At 45.1% G+C, this 17,515-nt stretch overlaps 3 protein-coding genes across 6 annotated transcripts in view; all 3 read left to right on the forward strand.

The window, feature by feature from the left end:
- The window catches only part of LOC121863618 (mucin-17-like), a 160,230-nt gene that overhangs the window by 33,026 nt on the left and 109,689 nt on the right, over positions 1 to 17,515 (forward strand). For 3 of the 4 annotated variants that reach the window (XM_042362356.1, XM_042362358.1, XM_042362359.1), the window contains exon 2: positions 2,141 to 2,187. The exons of the other annotated variant lie outside the window; for it this stretch is intronic. The gene's annotated coding sequence lies outside the window, so the exon portion shown is untranslated. The remainder of the gene's footprint in view (positions 1 to 2,140; positions 2,188 to 17,515) is intronic. 4 annotated transcript variants of the gene reach the window in all.
- LOC121863646 (spidroin-2-like) lies at positions 2,992 to 3,480 on the forward strand. The gene has a single exon (XM_042362400.1). The coding sequence runs from the start codon at positions 2,992 to 2,994 to the stop codon at positions 3,478 to 3,480; it is 489 nt and encodes a 162-aa protein (XP_042218334.1).
- LOC121863647 (anti-sigma-I factor RsgI-like) lies at positions 5,909 to 7,779 on the forward strand. The gene is made up of 4 exons (XM_042362401.1): positions 5,909 to 5,934; positions 6,442 to 6,705; positions 7,039 to 7,299; positions 7,518 to 7,779. Exons 1-4 carry the CDS (start codon positions 5,909 to 5,911, stop codon positions 7,777 to 7,779), a joined length of 813 nt encoding a protein of 270 aa, XP_042218335.1.

Below are 17,515 nucleotides of genomic sequence, written 5' to 3' on the forward strand. Positions count from 1 at the left end.
GCCTCATTCCCCTGGATAGAAATCCAGGATGTAGGCCTATAGGGGTGGGGGAAGTGCATAATGGAGGCTGTAAATGATGATGTCAGGGCAGCTGTAGGGAACCTGCAAGTATGTGCTGGCCACTAGGCTGGAGGGTAAGCTGCCATTGACGCCATGAGAAAGGTATTTGAACAGCGTGATTGTGAGGCAGTACTTCTGGTCGACGCTTCCAACTCATTCAACATAATCAACCGCAAGGCTACACTGCACAACATCAAGATCAAGTGTCCAAGCTTTGCAGTGCATGTTGAAAACACTTATAGGAACCCATCAGACCTCTTTATAACAAGCTTCAAGGCCCTAAGAGGAGATCCCACCATACAGTCAACTGAGAGAACAAGGCAGGGGACCCTGTCGCCATGGCAATGTACGCACTAGGCCTGTCTGTGCTTCAACACACATTCAAATTTGAAACAACCGAGGTCAAGCAAGTGGCTTATGCTGACGACCTTACAGGAGCAGGAAAAGAGGAGGACATCAAAAAGTGGTGGGACCTGGTAACATCACGTGGTCCATAAATAGGGTGCCACCCAAATGCCCGCTAGTTCTTCCTCATTGTGAAGCCAGAACACTATGAACGGGCAATGGAGGTGTTCTGTGGAAGTGAGGTCAAAATAACAAAGGAGAGCCAAAGACATCTAGCTGCGGTAATCGGCACGCGCAGGACTTCAAGACCGAGCACCAAACGGGAGTGGGTGAAGGAAATCCGAGCTCTGTCTGATATTGCTAAACAGAGCCACATGCAGCTTTTGCGGCATTAACCCATGGAGTCGAGCATCGCTGGAATTACCTGATGCGCACGATCCCTGATATCGGACCCCTCCTCCACTCTGGAAGAAGCTATCAGCGTCAATTTTAACCCAGCAGAAAGGTCAATCCTTGCACTACCACCGAGACTGGGAGGAATGGGAATGATCAATCCAGAGGAGATTGCTGCCACCGAACATAAGAACTCAGTCAAGCTCACGGCAGCCCTCACTGAGCACATAATAGCTCAGAATGCAACAAGTAATGTGGATACCAACGAAATAAACAAGATTCGACGGTCCATTACGACAGATCGACAGCACACCCAAAGTGATAAACTGCAGTAACTGATGCAGCAATTGCCAGAGAACTTGAAAAAAAAAGTAGCTATAGTGCAGGAAGTGGGCACCTCGAACTGGCTAACAACGTTACCGATAAAGGCAAAAGGTTTCAGCCTTAATAAACAAGAATTCACAGATGCCATTGCTCTAAGGTACGGTAGGCCACTAGAAGGTTTACCCTCCCAATGTGCAAGAAAGGGGGCTATGTATGCATGAGGCACGACGAAGTAAGGGATCTCACAGCAAATATGTTAAAGGAAATCTGCCATGATATCAGGGCAGAACCAATCTTCCTTCCATTTGATGGTGAGAATTTCCATCACAGGACTCCAAACACATTCAACGAATCCCGTGTGGACGTCAGTGCTGGATGATTCTAGACGCGGGGTCAGCGAGCCTTCTTTGACGTAAGGATTTTCGATCCCATGGCCGCATGTCACCGCAACCTAGCTCTAGCTCTCGATGCTGCACACAGGAGGAATGACAAGAACAGGGCATATGGGGAGAGAATTCTGAATGTTGATCAGGGCAGCTTTACCCCTCTGGAGTTCACAACCTCTGGTGGGATGGGACCAAGTGCAAGATGTTTCTATGCCAGACTTGCGGAGGTGTTATCTGAACGGAAGCAGCAGCCCAGAAGTTATGTTACAGCCTGGTTGGGATGTCCACTGTCCTTCTCTTTGCTTGGGTCTGCATTGTCTTGTCTTAGGGGAACGAGAGCATCGGCCTAAAGTCGTCAACGGTCGCAGATATCGACTATGAGGCAACAGTCACTGAATGCCGCATAGATCTGCTGCTCAACTAACTCAACACAGCTAGGGTGCTACTTTTGTATTAGGATATTTAATTTTAAGGTAATTAAATGGCTGTGAAAGGTATGGCTATTGGGGGAGGCTGGAGCCATCTTTTAAACAAAAAGCAGAAGTAGTAGTATCATTGTCATCATCATCATCGTCTTCTTCTTCTTCATCTTCCTACAAAAACTGACCCCTGAACTTTTTTGTGTCTTTCAGGGATGAAGGCCATTGGAAGCCGCTATACTCACCTCAAGAAACTACTGGTGTGTATCTTCATCTTGTTAACATATTCCCCCGAGTTAAATTAACGTTTATGGCTGAGATTAACGAAGAGCGATATACTGACTCTTGTTATATTATTTAAGTATGGGTTTTATATATATATATATATATATATATATATATATATATATATATATATATATATATATATATATATATATATATATATATATATATATATATATATATATATATAATTTTTTTTTAAGGTGTTGGCTATGATAGTTTTAAGTATATATTATGACGATTTTGTTTGGGTGTTTGAGATTGATTTAACTTGAAGTGTGTTGGCCAAAGATTATTCTAAGGTGTCACCCAGCCATGGAAAGTGTTTGATTTGACAGATGAGGAAGAGAGGGCAGTCTAGTGCAGTGACTGTAACTTTGCCTCAATATGTACTGGAACACATGAGTCAGTGTACTGTATTGGTATTACCCCAAACGGGCTCTCACGCCCGTGGGACCGAGTGTCCGTGTTGAGGTGTGGTAAATAAATTCTTGAGTCATTTACAGTCAGAGAGAGAGAGAGAGAGAGAGAGAGAGAGAGAGAGAGAGAGAGAGAGAGTTGCAGGAAATATTACGCTCTTCTACTGATACTTGATCGTGTTATATTTCCACACCGGAGGAGTAACTTGAGGAGAGGTGACGTCAGTTGAGGACTCAAGGGTCCAACACATTTTTCCCGACCGGTGGGAGTAGGACCGATCCGAGAAGGTCCCTTTAACACCATAAATAAATACAGAAATAGAAAAAACATAAACAAAAGCAGACCAAGAGTGAGATACGATGGCCGGAGGACAGATGGCCCCCGGACAGATGGCCGGAGGACAGATGGCCGGAGGACAGATGGCCGGAGGACAGATGGCCGGAGGACAGATGGCTGGAGGACAGATGGCCCCCGGACAGATGGCCGGAGGACAGATGGCCGGAGGACAGATGGCCGGAGGACAGATGGCCGGAGGACAGATGGCCCCCGGACAGATGGCCCCCGGACAGATGGCCGGAGGACAGATGGCCCCCGGACAGATGGCCGGAGGACAGATGGCCCCCGGACAGATGGCCCCCGGACAGATGGCCCCCGGACAGATGGCCCCCGGACAGATGGCCCCCGGACAGATGGCCCCCGGACAGATGGCCGGAGGACAGATGGCCGGAGGACAGATGGCCCCCGGACAGATGGCCGGAGGACAGATGGCCCCCGGACAGATGGCCAGGGACAGGCTCCCTGGACAGATGGCCCCCTGGACAGATGGCCCCTGGACAGATGGTGGCTGAGGACAGATGGCCCCCGACAGATGGCCCCCTGGAAGATGGTGGCCCCTGGACAGATGGCCCTGGACAGATGGGGCCCCCTGGACAGATGCCGCAGGCAGATGCTGGACAGATGCGGAGGACAGGTGCCCCTGACAATGGGCCGCCCTGGGACAGATGGCCTGGACAGATGGCCCTGGACAGGCCCCTGGACAGATGGCTCCTGGACAGATGGCCCCGGACAGATGGCCCCGGACAGATGGCCCCTGGACAGATGGCCCCCGGACAGATGTGGCTCCTGAGATGGCCCCGGACAGATGGCCCCCGGGAAGATGGCCCCTGGACAGATGGCCCCCTGGACAGATGGCCCCGGACAGATGGCCCTGACAGATGGCTCCCCGGACAGATGGCCCAATAGGTGGCCCCGACAGATGGCCCCTGGACAGATGGCCTCGAAAGATGGCCCCGGACATGCCCCCGACAGATGGCTCCTGGACAGATGGCCCCGACAGATGGCCGACGGACGTTTCACCGACGGACGTTTCATCGACGGACATTTGACCGAACGGACATCGAGCTGACGGATATTTGGCCGAACGGACATTAGACCACGGACAAATGCCGAACGGCCATTTGGCCGAATGACATATGGCCTTTTAATTTTGTATTTAATTTTTCTTTCTTCTTTGCAATGTATTTTTTGCACATTTACTAAAGGATAAAATATATTTATTGTAATGTAATTGCTTCTTTGCAAAGTATTTGCTTTATAAAACAAAGGATAAAAAGATAACATATTTTCAATGTGATACATTTGCATGATATATAATTTTTTTTTTTTGATTGGGGCGTGGCTAAGAACTTCACCTGACTTAACACGACTAGTTACGTCGCCCTTTCTTTGCAAAGAAGAAAAAAAAATAGGCCATATGTCCATTCGGCCAAATGTCCGCTCGGCCATTTGTCCGTTCAGTCTATTGTCCGTTCGGCCATTTGCCCGTTCGGTCTATTGTCCGTTCGGCCAAATGTCCTCCGGCCATCTGTCCGGCCACGGATACGATATACAGTATGTATGTTGTGTTGTCAATAGTAAGAGAAACAACTGAGACCCTGCAATTGTGTGTAAATGAGGCAGAAAGTCAGATCAGCAACCTGGGACTTGGACACATATGGCAGCAGGGTCTACCATTAGATAACATTATGCTTCCAATATCATTGCAGGTGGTAGTACCTCCCTGTTTGATAGCTGCCTGCTACCATCAAATAGTACTCTCATTCCCTATTTAACTCGTAATGTTAACATTATCATTAGGATGGGTTAATTTAGATCCGATTAAGTTAGGTAAGGTTGTGTTAGGGGTGTGTTAATTTGGGTAGGTTAAATGTTGGTTATATTAGGGGGTAGGTTACTTCAGGTTAGATTATGTTAAGTGTAGGTTAATTTGGGTTAGTCTAGGTTAGGATGTGAGTTCAATAGGATTAGACGTGATATAACCGAGATACAGACGTGTTGTAACCATGTTCTGAATGTTCTGAGTCATTTCCAGAAACATTATATTTTCCTACTTCTCAAAAGATTCACTGTCTATGATCCTCCTGTTCTATGTGTGTGTGTAGGCGTTATAACACCACAAATGGAATCCCTTGTACCTTGGTGACCCTCAGAGCTTTCTATTGAGAACATCACGATCAATGGTTCACTCACCCCCTGCCTCGTGTTCCCTTTATCCCGTGAACCTCTCCTCTGAAGAGTTGTATAGTGTGTGTTATCTGTCGCGTCTGTTTGTATCTCTGTTTGTATATATTGCCTCTTGCCATAATCGTGTTTGTCTGTTAGTTGTCAGTATTGTGTGTGTGGGGGGGGGAATAGGCTAGAGGTAGGTTGGGTTAGGTTAGAGGTAGGGTGGGTTAGGTTAGAGGTAGGTTGGGATAGGTTAGAGGTAGGTTGGGATAGGTTAGAGGTAGGTTGGATAGGTTAGAGGTAGGTTGGGATAGGTTAGGAGGTAGGTTGGGATAGGTTAGAGGTAGGTTGGGATAGGTTAGAGGTAGGTTGGGATAGGTTAGAGGTAGGTTGGGATAGGTTAGAGGTAGGTTGGGCTGGGTTAGAGGTAGGTTAGGCTGGGTTAGGAGTAGGTTGGGCTAAGGTTAGAGGTAGGTTGGGATGGGTTGAGGGTTGGTTGAGTTTGGGTTAGGTTCAGTTAGGTTAGAGGTGGGTTAGGTTAGGTTAGGTTAGGATAGTTGGTTAGGATGGGTTGAGTTGAGTTTGATTGGGTTCTCAGTTCAGAGACACACACTTAAACAAAGAACCTGTCGCCTCCTGTTGGCTCTCGGGGACACAAACACCAGAAAAAAAAGTCAGAATTTTTGTGCACTCATTTCAATACCCGGTTCTTTATGTCTGTCTGTTCCTCCCACGGTGGCGTCTCCCAGCCCCACAAGGCCAACAGGTACCATGTTTATTAAGAATGTGAGGCTAAGGTCAGAAGTTCTCAATATTAGAAATATTCACCTTGTCTTACCTAACCTAACCTAACCTAACCTAATCTGTCTCTTACCTTGTGTAAAAACGCCTAACTAATCTAATTCTATCTTATATTTACAATAACTAACCTAACCTAGTCCCCCTTAGGAGCGTTAGGTTGGTTAGGTTAGGTTCTTTTATGATATATGTATTCATTGTAAGTATCTTTTAACACCTGGTCATCTGTCTCGTTTCATTTAATTAATTAGGAACTTGATTCTTACCTGTATTGTCAATTGGGTTTTATTAATTTTCTGAGTCAGTTTTATTAATATATATATATATATTATTATTGTTGTATTTGTTGTTGTTGTTGTTGTTGTCAACAACAAGAGTACCAACATCTCAGTGACCGCAACAAGGCTACCAACACTACCCTGACAACAGCGAGGTTACCGACACTGCCTTGACTACAAAAAAGATTACCAACCAAAGCATAACCAAATAATCAGGGCTACCAACAGCTCCAGCCACTATCCAGGGCTACCAACAGCTCCAGAGACAAACCAGGGCTACCCACAGATCCAGAAACAAACCAGGGCTACCAACACCTCCAGAAACAAACCAGGGCTACCAACAGCTCCAGAAACAAACCAGGGCTACCAACAGCTCCAGCCACTATCCAGGGCTACAACAGATCCAGTAACAAACCAGGGCTACCAACGATCCAGTAACAAAACCAGGGCTACCAACAGCTCAGAGACAAACCAGGGCTACCAACAGATCCAGTAACAAACCACGGCTACCAACGGATCAGTAACAAACCAGGCTACCAACAGGTCCAGAAATAACCAGGGACCAACAGCTCCAGAGACAAACCAGGGCTACCAACACCTCCAGAAACAAACCAGGGCTACCAACAGCTCCAGAAACAAACCAGGGCTACCAACAGCTCCAGCCACTATCCAGGGCTACCAACAGATCCAGTAACAAACCAGGGCTACCAACGGATCCAGTAACAAACCAGGGCTACCAACAGCTCCAGAGACAAACCAGGGCTACCAACAGATCCAGTAACAAACCACGGCTACGGATCAGTAACAAACCAAGGCTACCAACAGGTCCAGAAATAACCAGGGCTACCAACAGTCCAGAGACAAACCAGGGCTACCAACAGATCCAGTAACAACCGGGGCTACCAACGGATCCAGTAACAAACAGGGCTACCAACAGCTCCAGAGACAAACCAGGGCTACCAACGGATCCAGTAACAAACCAGGGCTACCAACAGCTCCAGAGACAAACCAGGGCTACCAACAGATCAGTAACAAACCAGGGGCTACCAACGGATCCAGTAACAAACCAGGGCTACCACAGATCCAGTAACAAACCGGGCTACCAACGGATCCAGTAACAAACCAGGGCTACCAACAGCTCCAGAGACAAACCAGGGCTACCAACAGGTCCAGAAATAACCAGGGCTACCAACAGCTCCAGAGACAAACCAGGGCTACCAACAGATCCAGTAACAAACCAGGGCTACCAATAGCTCCAGAAATAACCAGGGCTACTAGGTCCAGAAATAACCAGGCTCCAACAGGTCCAGAAATAACCAGGGCTACCAACAGCTCCAGAGACAAACCAGGGCTACCAACAGGTCCAGAAATAACCAGGGCTACCAACAGGCCCAGAAACAACCAGGACTACCAACAGGTCCAGAAATAACTAGGGCTACCAACAGGTCCAGAAATGACCAGGGCTACCAACAGGTCCAGAAACCAGGGCTACCAACAGGTCCAGAAATAACCAGGGCTACCAACAGGCCCAGAAATAACCAGGACTACCAACAGGTCCAGAAATAACTAGGCTACCAACAGGTCCAGAAATGACCAGGGCTACCAACAGGTCCAGAAACAAACCAGGGCTACCAACAGGTCCAGAAACAAACCAGGGCTACCCACAGATCCAGAAACAAACCAGGGCTACCAACACCTCCAGAAACAAACCAGGGCTACCAACAGCTCCAGAAACAAACCAGGGCTACCAACAGCTCCAGCCACTATCCAGGGCTACCAACAGATCCAGTAACAAACCACGGCTACCAACGGATCCATTAACAAACCAGGGCTACCAACAGCTCCAGAGACAAACCAGGGCTAACAGATCCAGTAACAAACCACGGCTACCAACGGATCCAGTAACAAACCAGGGCTACCAACAGGTCCAGAAATAACCAGGGCTACCAACAGCTCCAGAGACAAACCAGGGCTACCAACAGGTCAGAAATAACCAGGGCTACCAACAGGCCCAGAAATAACCAGGACTACCAACAGGTCCAGAAATAACTAGGGCTACCAACAGGTCCAGAAATGACCAGGGCTACCAACAGGTCCAGAAACAAACCAGGGCTACCAACAGGTCCAGAAACAAACCAGGGCTACCAACAGTTCCAAATATGGAAAACTAGTATGAACAACACAACTAGATCACCAACACCTTCAACAATCACACAAGCAAACAGGATTACCAACATAGCCTAGGACAGCAAGGCTACCAATGGCTGCGAAACCACAAGCATCCCTGGGTGGTATAAGGGGTGTACAAGATGGCGTGGGGCCACATCCGGTGTGTGGTGATAGCATGGAGGCCACCCCTTGTATTATCCCCACTGTGTGTGTGTGGAGAAGTTAGTTTAGCCATGTATTAAGACCCAGTACACGATATGGGACCCCCCACACATGGTTTACTGGGAGGTTCGCCTCACTCATACACTCGAACCATTACCAGGATTATCACACACCCCCACCATCCCTCACACCCTCACCACCCCTCACCATCCCCACACCTCACCATCCCCACCACCCCTCACCACCCCTCATAGTGAAGAAAACAAATTAAGCGAGATAGTAGTGACTAGTAACGATGTTAGTAAGCAAATAGACAAACTAAAGCCTAATAAGTCACCTAGTCCTGAGGAGATATTTGCCAGAGTAAGGAATGTAAGGAAGAGCTTAATGCCCTTAGCAAAGTTGTTTAACATGTCAAAACAGATGTAGTACCAGAATCCTGGAGGATACGAATTTAATACCGATTTTCAAGAAGGGGAAGGTCACTATCCTCTAACTCTCCCAATCAGTCTAACATCAATAGTAGGCAAATTACTGGAAGCAATCATTTCAAACTCTATTCGAAATCACCTGGAGAAGCACCGATTGATCAATGATTCCCAGCATGGCTTCACAAGCGGACGTTCTTGTCTAACTAATCTATTAACATTCTTTTCATCAGTTTTCGAACCGGTGGACGAGGCACAATTATGATGTGGTATATCTCGACTTAAAAAAGCCCGACAGAGTCCCCACGAAAGACTAATTAGAAAGGTAGAAGCACTTATGGCATCAAAGGTGACATCCTTAAATGGATTAGGCGTGGTTACAGGACAGGAAACGAGTGAGCATTAACGGCACTAAGTCCCATTGGAGCAACGTCACAAGTGGAGTTCCCAAGGCTCAGTACTTGGACCATTATTATTTATTCTCTACATAAACGACATAGATATCGGCATAGACAGCAACATAAGTAAATTTGCTGATGACACTAAAATAAGGACGGTTATTAAATCGCGAGGACTCCGCAAAACTACAGGAAGATCTAAACAAATTTTTTCGAATGGTCTGAAAAATGGCAGATGAAATTCAAGCTGGACAAATGTAAAAGTACTCAGTATAGGAGATGTAAACAGGAAACCAGATACCAGATGAACAACGATGCCATAGAAATCCGACTGCGAGAGATTTAGGGTAAAGATAAGTAGAACCTTAAGCCAAGTAAACAATGTGTTTTTGCTCGTAACAAGGCTAATATTGTACTTGGCTCATACAAAAAGTGTTGGTTACAAGACTAGCGAGGTCATCCTAAAACTGTATCTTGCTCTTGTGAGACCACACCTGGATTCGCAGTTCAGTTCTGGTCACCGTATTACAGAATGGATATAGAATCCTTGGAAAGAATTCAGAGGAGAATGACAAGACTAATCCTGGGCATTAGGAACCTTGAGTATAGAGACAGGTTAAAGCATCTAAATTTGCACTCCTCGAGGACGTAAGTGAGGGCGACCTGATAGTTGGTGTATAAGTGGAGTCAGGGCTAAACAAAGGGACATTACAAAGGTAATCAAACTATCCAACCGGAGCGAACTCGTAATAGTTTTAAATTAGACAAATTTAGATTTAGGCGTGAAATAGGTGAACACTGGTTTGGAAACAGTAGTGGATGAATGGAACAAGTTACCAAATATCATCATTAACTCGAATATGCTGAATAGCTTCAAACATAGGTTGGATGGATAGTTCCTCCATTCTTATGTTCTTATGTTCTTATATCCCCATCACCCTCACACCCTACCACCCCTCACCCTACCACCCCTCACCACCCTCACCACCCACCACCCTCCACCACCCCTCACCACCCCACCCCTCACCACCCCACCACCCCTCACCACCCTCACCACCCCACCATCCCTCACCACCCCCACCATCCCTCACCACCCCTCACCACCCCCACCACCCCAACCCCTCACCACCCTCACCACCCCACCACCCTTCACCACCCCACCACCCTCACCACCCACCCCCACCACCCCTCACACCCCCACCCCTCACACCCCTCACCACCCCTCCACCTCACCCCCACCACCCCTCACCACCCCACCACCCCTCACCACCTCACCACCCCTCACCACCCCCACCACCCCTCACCACCCCACCACCCCTCACCACCCCCACCACCTCACCACCCCCACCACCCCCACCACCCCTCACCACCCCCACCACCCCTCACCACCACCCCACCATCCCTCACCATCCCTCACCACCCTCACCACCCTCACCACCCCCACCACCCCCACCACCCCTCCACCACCCCACCACCCCTCACCACCCCACCACCCCCACCACCCCTCACATACCGTTCTTCACACCTACACACTAAAAGTTTTCTGGGGAGGTAATCCGTAATAAACAATTATTTCAGTATCCAATCACAAGATGTATTTCGTAGCTGATACACCTTCTTGCATTGTGGATGGTCATAATACAGTGTCTGGGCACAGCAGGATACCTGTCTCGAGATGGACGGTACGTGTGACTAATCGTGTAGCAATTACGTCCGGCAGGACATACCAAATTTCTGGCCTTCCTGTGTGTGTGTGTGTGTGTGTGTGTGTAATAAGAAACTACGCAACATAACACACAGTAAATACCGTACATAAGTGATACATAAGACACTAGTAAGACTAATAATAAATAATAATAATAATAATAATAATAATAATAATAATAATAATAACAACGCCTGGTAATACCTTCTCTTATAATGTGATGACAATGTGAGTCTTACGTGCTGTTATCTGTTGTACATCCTCTATATTGTCTGTTATCCGTTGTACATCCTGTATGATGACTTCTCTGTTGTACTTCCTGTATGTTGTCTGTTATCTGTTGTACATCCTGTATGATAACTTATCTGTTGTACTTCCTGTATGACTGTTATCTGCTGTACATCCTGTATAATGACTGTTATCTACTGTACATCCGTATAATGACTGTTATCTGCTGTACATCCTGTATGATTACTTATTTGTTGTACAGTCAAGGATAAAAATCCTGTGCCTGGTAGTTTTGCCTAACCTTTGGTATGGCACAAGTCTTTGCTTTCTAAACTTCCTCTTATATCTCTCACCCACTTTTGCTCTCTAATCTCTAGCTTCCTTGAGAACCGATCCATGGCCGAGGATCGATCTCCTCTCTCTACCAGTAGTGGTGTCCCACAGGTTCTGTTCTTTCACCTACTCTCTTCCTTCTTTTTATCAATGATTTACTCACACTACGACTATTTCTATCCATTCTTTCGCTGATGATTCTACTCTTCACTCTTCTTCACATTTCCCCTTCCCCTAATTCTCAAACTAGAGCTGATATCATTACATCTATCAATGCGGATCTGTGCAGCATCTCCGAATGGGGAGGTAGAAACTTGGTTAAATTCAATAGTATAAAACTCAGTATTTACCAATTACACTTTCCAAATTAGATGATCTCCACCAATCACATTTCAGGACGCAATCATTCTGCCAAATTCTAAAATAGACATGCTAGACCATCTTCTCTAATATGTCATGGAAGCCACACATCCACGACATAGCTAAAGCTGCCTCGAAAGCTGGGAATGCTGTACAGATGCCGAAGCTACTTCACTCCTGAGCAGTTACTTCAAGTATATAAAGGGATTCATTCGTCTTAATTGGAGTATTGCTCTCATCTGGGGTGGCTATTCTTCTGTCCAACTGTTAGTTAAGGTGGAATCAAAGGCATTTCGCCTTATGTCTCTCCTCCTTTAGTTGATAATCTTCCTTATCTTTCTCTTCGCCGTAATGTTGCTTCACTCTCTCTCTTTTACAGGTACTTTAACGGGCAATGTTCGGTGGATTTGGCATCTGTGTACCGCCGGAAAGCCTTGGGCTCGTAACCTCTCGTCTTGCCCGCAGTGCCCACCGCTTCGTGGATGTCGGTCACACTAGAATAACCCGTTATAGTACATCCTTCTTTCCTCACACAACCAAACTGTGGAATGCTCTGCCTACTTCTGTGTTTCCATACTCTTACAATCTGCCTCACTTCAAAACGCTGGTTTACCGGCAACATCGTAGTGTAGATTAATATAACCTTTTTCGTTTCTATTTTTAATTAATTTTACTCTTATTTTTCGCCCTAGGCGTCGTTGTGGGTTCGATGACCTGTGCCCGGGTGGGCTATTCCGAGCACACGCACATACATGATGGAACTACTGGGCCCATTGTTTTAGCGTCGCTCTGGGCTTTAAGGACGTATTTCATTATATATATATATATATATATATATATATATATATATATATATATATATATATATATATATATATATATATATATATATATATATATATATAGGGATTAGCCCACCTGGGCACGGGTCAATACCATATCCAGGGGCCTGGGAGGCGAAAATATAATAATAATAGTATTAATAAAAATAGCATAAATAATACACAAATTAAGAAAGATCAATAGTAAGAAACTATACATGTATGTTGTGTTGTCAAAGTAAGAGGAACAATTGAGACCCTGCAATTGTGTGTAAATGAGCAGAAGGTCAGATCAGCAACCTGGGACTTGGTCACAATATTCGTGATGTCATATGGCAGCAGGGTCTACCAATATTTTCCCAGGCGGTAGTACCTCCTGTTTGGTAGCTGCTAATTGTCGGCCTTGTCAGGACCAAACCAATGAATACCATAAATAATTCTCGACCTAAACTGAAGAGCAGCAGTGTATTTACGAGCACAGACGAAATGCCTCCCCACGCCGCGGTACACCGTCAGCTAGACACCTCGATCATGGAAACAATCCATTCTATGGTGTGTATGTGCATATAGTCTTTGAACTACACCAAGTATCGGTGATATGAGTTGTCTTATATGAGTGTCAGGAGGACAGGTATAAAAACGCTGCATAAAGAGATACTTAATTTCAAGTCATACCGGAGAGGTTCCTCATAGAGAGAGGGTTGGTGATGGTTCCAGACAGCAGGGCGGCAGGGTAAGTGCTCAAGTCAATTTTTCTCTCGTTCTTATCATCATTGTCATGCTTTATTGGTAAGCTTTTAATATAATCAAGTGACACATTTGAGATATTAACTTGACACATTACAAGAACTAAAGACATTTGAAAGGAACAGAAAACACAATGTGGACCACCCCCCTTGACTGACTTACCCTGTACACACACACACACATGCACAGTTTAAGCTACTTTCTTTCGGAGTGTGGTCTACGTTTCCAATTGGTAAAATTGGTTCGAGTACACTATGTTATATCCAGTCCAGTGCCTCCCTATCAATGACTTGATGCAAACGACGAGGCACGGAAAACACCAAGTTGTAAACCACATACGGTCTCCTTCTCAATGCCTTCAGTCCTGCCAGTGTGTGCTGCCTGGTCCTCTCCTGCTGTGGTTCCTACGTATTAACCATGTTAGCCCATACAGTCTCGATGGGGTTCAGATCACAGGCTTTACTCATCCATCATCCAGTCCAGGAGCAAGATGTGGTCTCGGTGTTCGGTGAACCACTGTCACGGTGTGGGTGGGAAGTATCGGTCCTGAGATAAATTGGAAACAGGAGATGAAATCACTTGTCATACAGTTCATATTATTACAATTATTATTTTACAAAAGTTTATTCATAACATTACACGTATTTAGGAAATATAACAAAACTTTACCTGCATGCAAATAATGTGCTCAGGGTAGGGCAGTGTTATGCTCGGACTGTGGGCAGCATGATCACCTCTTAAAATATTTCCAGTTATTGCTCTGTGGTGAATCTGTTATTATCTCCGCCAACTCGCCCACACTGTTGAGGTTGATGCAGCTCCACATGTTTACATTCACGTGGCTTCTTGATAAAATGCTGCCTGTCGTAACGGGTGTTATCAGGTCTCCAGCAGTGAAGCGGCCCTGGTTGGTAGAGTTGAAACTTTTTCATCGAAATTAACTCTTGACCAGGGAACTGTAGTCTCCCAACCCGGTGTTGATCTTCTAGCCTTTCCTTGACCGCAGGGACCCTGTGATGGATTCCAATTCCATGAAATCGTCGCCTAAATTGTCCTAGCCGAGACCTCCAATGCGGCCGCTCGTCGTGGCCACCTCATTGGTGGAAGGATGGTCGCGAATGTCTGCCACAATCCTCACGTCGTCTGCTGCTCTAGTCAGTCTAGGCTGCCGTGATCTGGGAAGATAGGTTAAATTACCAGACTCATCAAACCGCTGTAATCAACATCGCATGGTCGATCTCGAGACTCCCATCTGCCTTGTGATCTCGCTAATACTTAACTCGCTGGAAGATCTCGTGGTGTTGGTCTCATGGTTGTTGTTGGTGGAATGACCGAGGGCTGCTGTGACCTCGTCATAACCTCGGATAAGTTAAAGGTTGTGGTGAAAACCATGAGCTGTCCGTAGAATCATCATTTCCGTATTACAATAAACTATCATGTACAATGAGACTGACGTTTTAAAAACTTCAGTAAAATCAATAGGAGAGGATAATATACCCACCACCACCAGTCTCTCTACTTTGAATACTGTATAGTGTTTTATATAATATCTGTCCTCCGGCACTCACATAAGAGAAATGTTATCACTGATAAGTGGTGTTCAAGGTGGAGGAGCATATAGGCTTGCTCTAGAATAGATTGTTTCCGTAATTCAGGTGTCGAGCAGATACAATGTGTCCGGGCTTTTTATTAGAAGCGTGTTTGTAACTTATAAGTAATTTCTTTCTCCCAAGACATAATATTTTATATCCCTATCATCTTACTTACGTATGACACTAATAGTTCCACAAACATTTCATGTTCTTTTCTTGGTATTATTTCACTTGTTGCCACTAAACGAAACTTAGGAATTTTATAGTTGCAATCGGTAATTTTGACAATTATATGATACTTTTCTTCAATGCCATTTCTGGCGCAAATTACATATAAGCGAGATATTTAACATTTTATTATGTGTGTTCGTATGTCGGTACTCTCCAGAACATGGAACGACTGTGGAGCCCCCAGGTTAGGTTAGGTTAGGTTTTGATTAAATTCCGGTGGTTTTTTTTATGTGTTTCTTACTTTTACTTCGATTTTTTAGTAAATCTCAGAAGCTATTGATTTGAGCCAAAAATAAAGGTGAAATTCGTTCTTAACACATCAAAACCATCGGAAACGGCATAATTTCAACTTCGATTTCGTATTGTGGCAACATGTGAAAAATTTCCCATTTCTTTATACGGTTGTTTTTTACATGGATACAAGTACAGTATTATATAATTACATAAACCAAAAAAATCATACAAAATTATTAAAAACTGAAAGTATGGTGAGGTAGACTTGAGTGAGTGATCGAGGATTGTTTTAGCTACTGCCTGACAATGACCAATATCACTGATATTTATTTAAGAGTAATACAGTATAAAATATACTCTACTATTTTACCATTGATCATCGGTAAACTGTGTACTTCACAGAGGATATGCATAGAGACGCCATATAATGGATTGTTCACCTAATCGGAGTTTCTGGCACACGCCATGTGTGTTCTTGGGTGTCTCGACGTTGCCACATAACCGGGTTAGCCAAATTTCTTGGCGCAGGACTTTTGACCGGGACTGTACATCCTGTATGATAACTGTTTTATATTTGTACATGTTTGTGTATTTGTTATCTGTTGTACATCTGTATGTTGACTTACTGTTACATCCTGTAGCTATGACAATTGTTATGTTTGAACATCCTGTAGCTATGATTACTGTTATCTGTTGTACATCCTGTAGCTATTATAATGTGACCAAGAAGAGGGCGTGGGTTTACTTTAAAGGCGCTGCTACCACTGTAATGAGGAGAACACGGTAGAAGGTTCAGGAAGAAGTTGTAGTTGGAGGATTGTAAAGTGAGGAAAGTTGGTAGCGGCTGAATAGTAATTTAACCATCATATATGTTCTTAAGGGGAAAACATCTAACCAACACTTCTAAGTATTTATTAATTAACTGAATGGCATGGACACATTAACAGATCATTACACGGACGTTACTAGACAATGACTCCCGGACACAAACATGAAGTAAATACACTTCCCTCCGTAAGTAACTCACCTATGGATCGCTCTGACAATGACTTAGGTGTGACCTAAAAGGAGGCCCAGCGACTGGGGAATGTCTGCAGGGCTTGCTACTGTTGAAGAGTGATCCCGGCGGGTGCTGGACTCTGTCTTCTGTAGGAGACGGCTAGCTAGGGACCTGTTACAGGAAGGGAAATCCCCTCTCGACCTCGACTTGTGACAGTGTAATCCGTCTTCCCTGAGTTCCATGTCCCCCTGTCTGCCTCACTGAAGAGGCTGTAGGACCTTATATTGGCAGTGCCAGACTGGCAGATGTCTCTCCCAATTAACACTATCTGGGTATGTCCAGAGACTCTAGACAGCTGTGTGTTGATCGGGCGCGTGGTGCTGACTGGAGGTGAGTTAACAAGGTCATGACGCCGGCATTACTAACACGGCTGTGAGAGCTCTTTTTTTCCTTTGTAACCGTGACCCCTGTTGGGTCAGGTCATAATCCTTTAATTACTGTAGGGCTGGTCAACTTACGGGTGTACACCTGCTAATCTAGTTCTGCTATAAGCGTTGTTCTCCTCAGGGCTGTATGTTATGGTCTGATAAACAATCATTACACTATAGTAATATTTATCTGTTGTACATCCTGTACTATGTTAACTGTTATCTGTTGTACATCTTGTATGTTAACTTATCTGTTGTACATCTTGTATGTTAACTGTTATCTGTTGTACATCTTGTATGTTAACTGTTATCTGTTGTACATCCTGTATGTTAACTGTTATCTGTTGTACATCCTGTATGTTAACTGTTATCTGTTGTACATCCTGTATGTTAACTGTTATCTGTTGTACATCCTGTATGTTAACTGTTATCTCTTTGTACATCCTGTATGTTAACTGTTATCTGT

This window comes from Homarus americanus, unplaced genomic scaffold (assembly GCF_018991925.1).
Source record: "Homarus americanus isolate GMGI-L3 unplaced genomic scaffold, GMGI_Hamer_2.0 scaffold41366, whole genome shotgun sequence".
NCBI classification, from domain to species: domain Eukaryota; kingdom Metazoa; phylum Arthropoda; class Malacostraca; order Decapoda; family Nephropidae; genus Homarus; species Homarus americanus.

Coding starts and splice junctions, on each gene's coding strand:
- LOC121863647 (XM_042362401.1), top strand. CDS start 5,909: ATGTTTATTAAGAATGTGAGGCTAAG. Junction 5,935..6,441: donor ATTAAGAATGTGAGGCTAAG/GTCAGAAGTTCT, acceptor GGCTACCAACAG/CTCCAGCCACTATCCAGGGC. Junction 7,300..7,517: donor CCAGGGCTACCACAGATCCA/GTAACAAACCGG, acceptor AGGCTCCAACAG/GTCCAGAAATAACCAGGGCT.
- LOC121863646 (XM_042362400.1), top strand. CDS start 2,992: ATGGCCGGAGGACAGATGGCCCCCGGACAGATGGCCGGAGGACAGATG.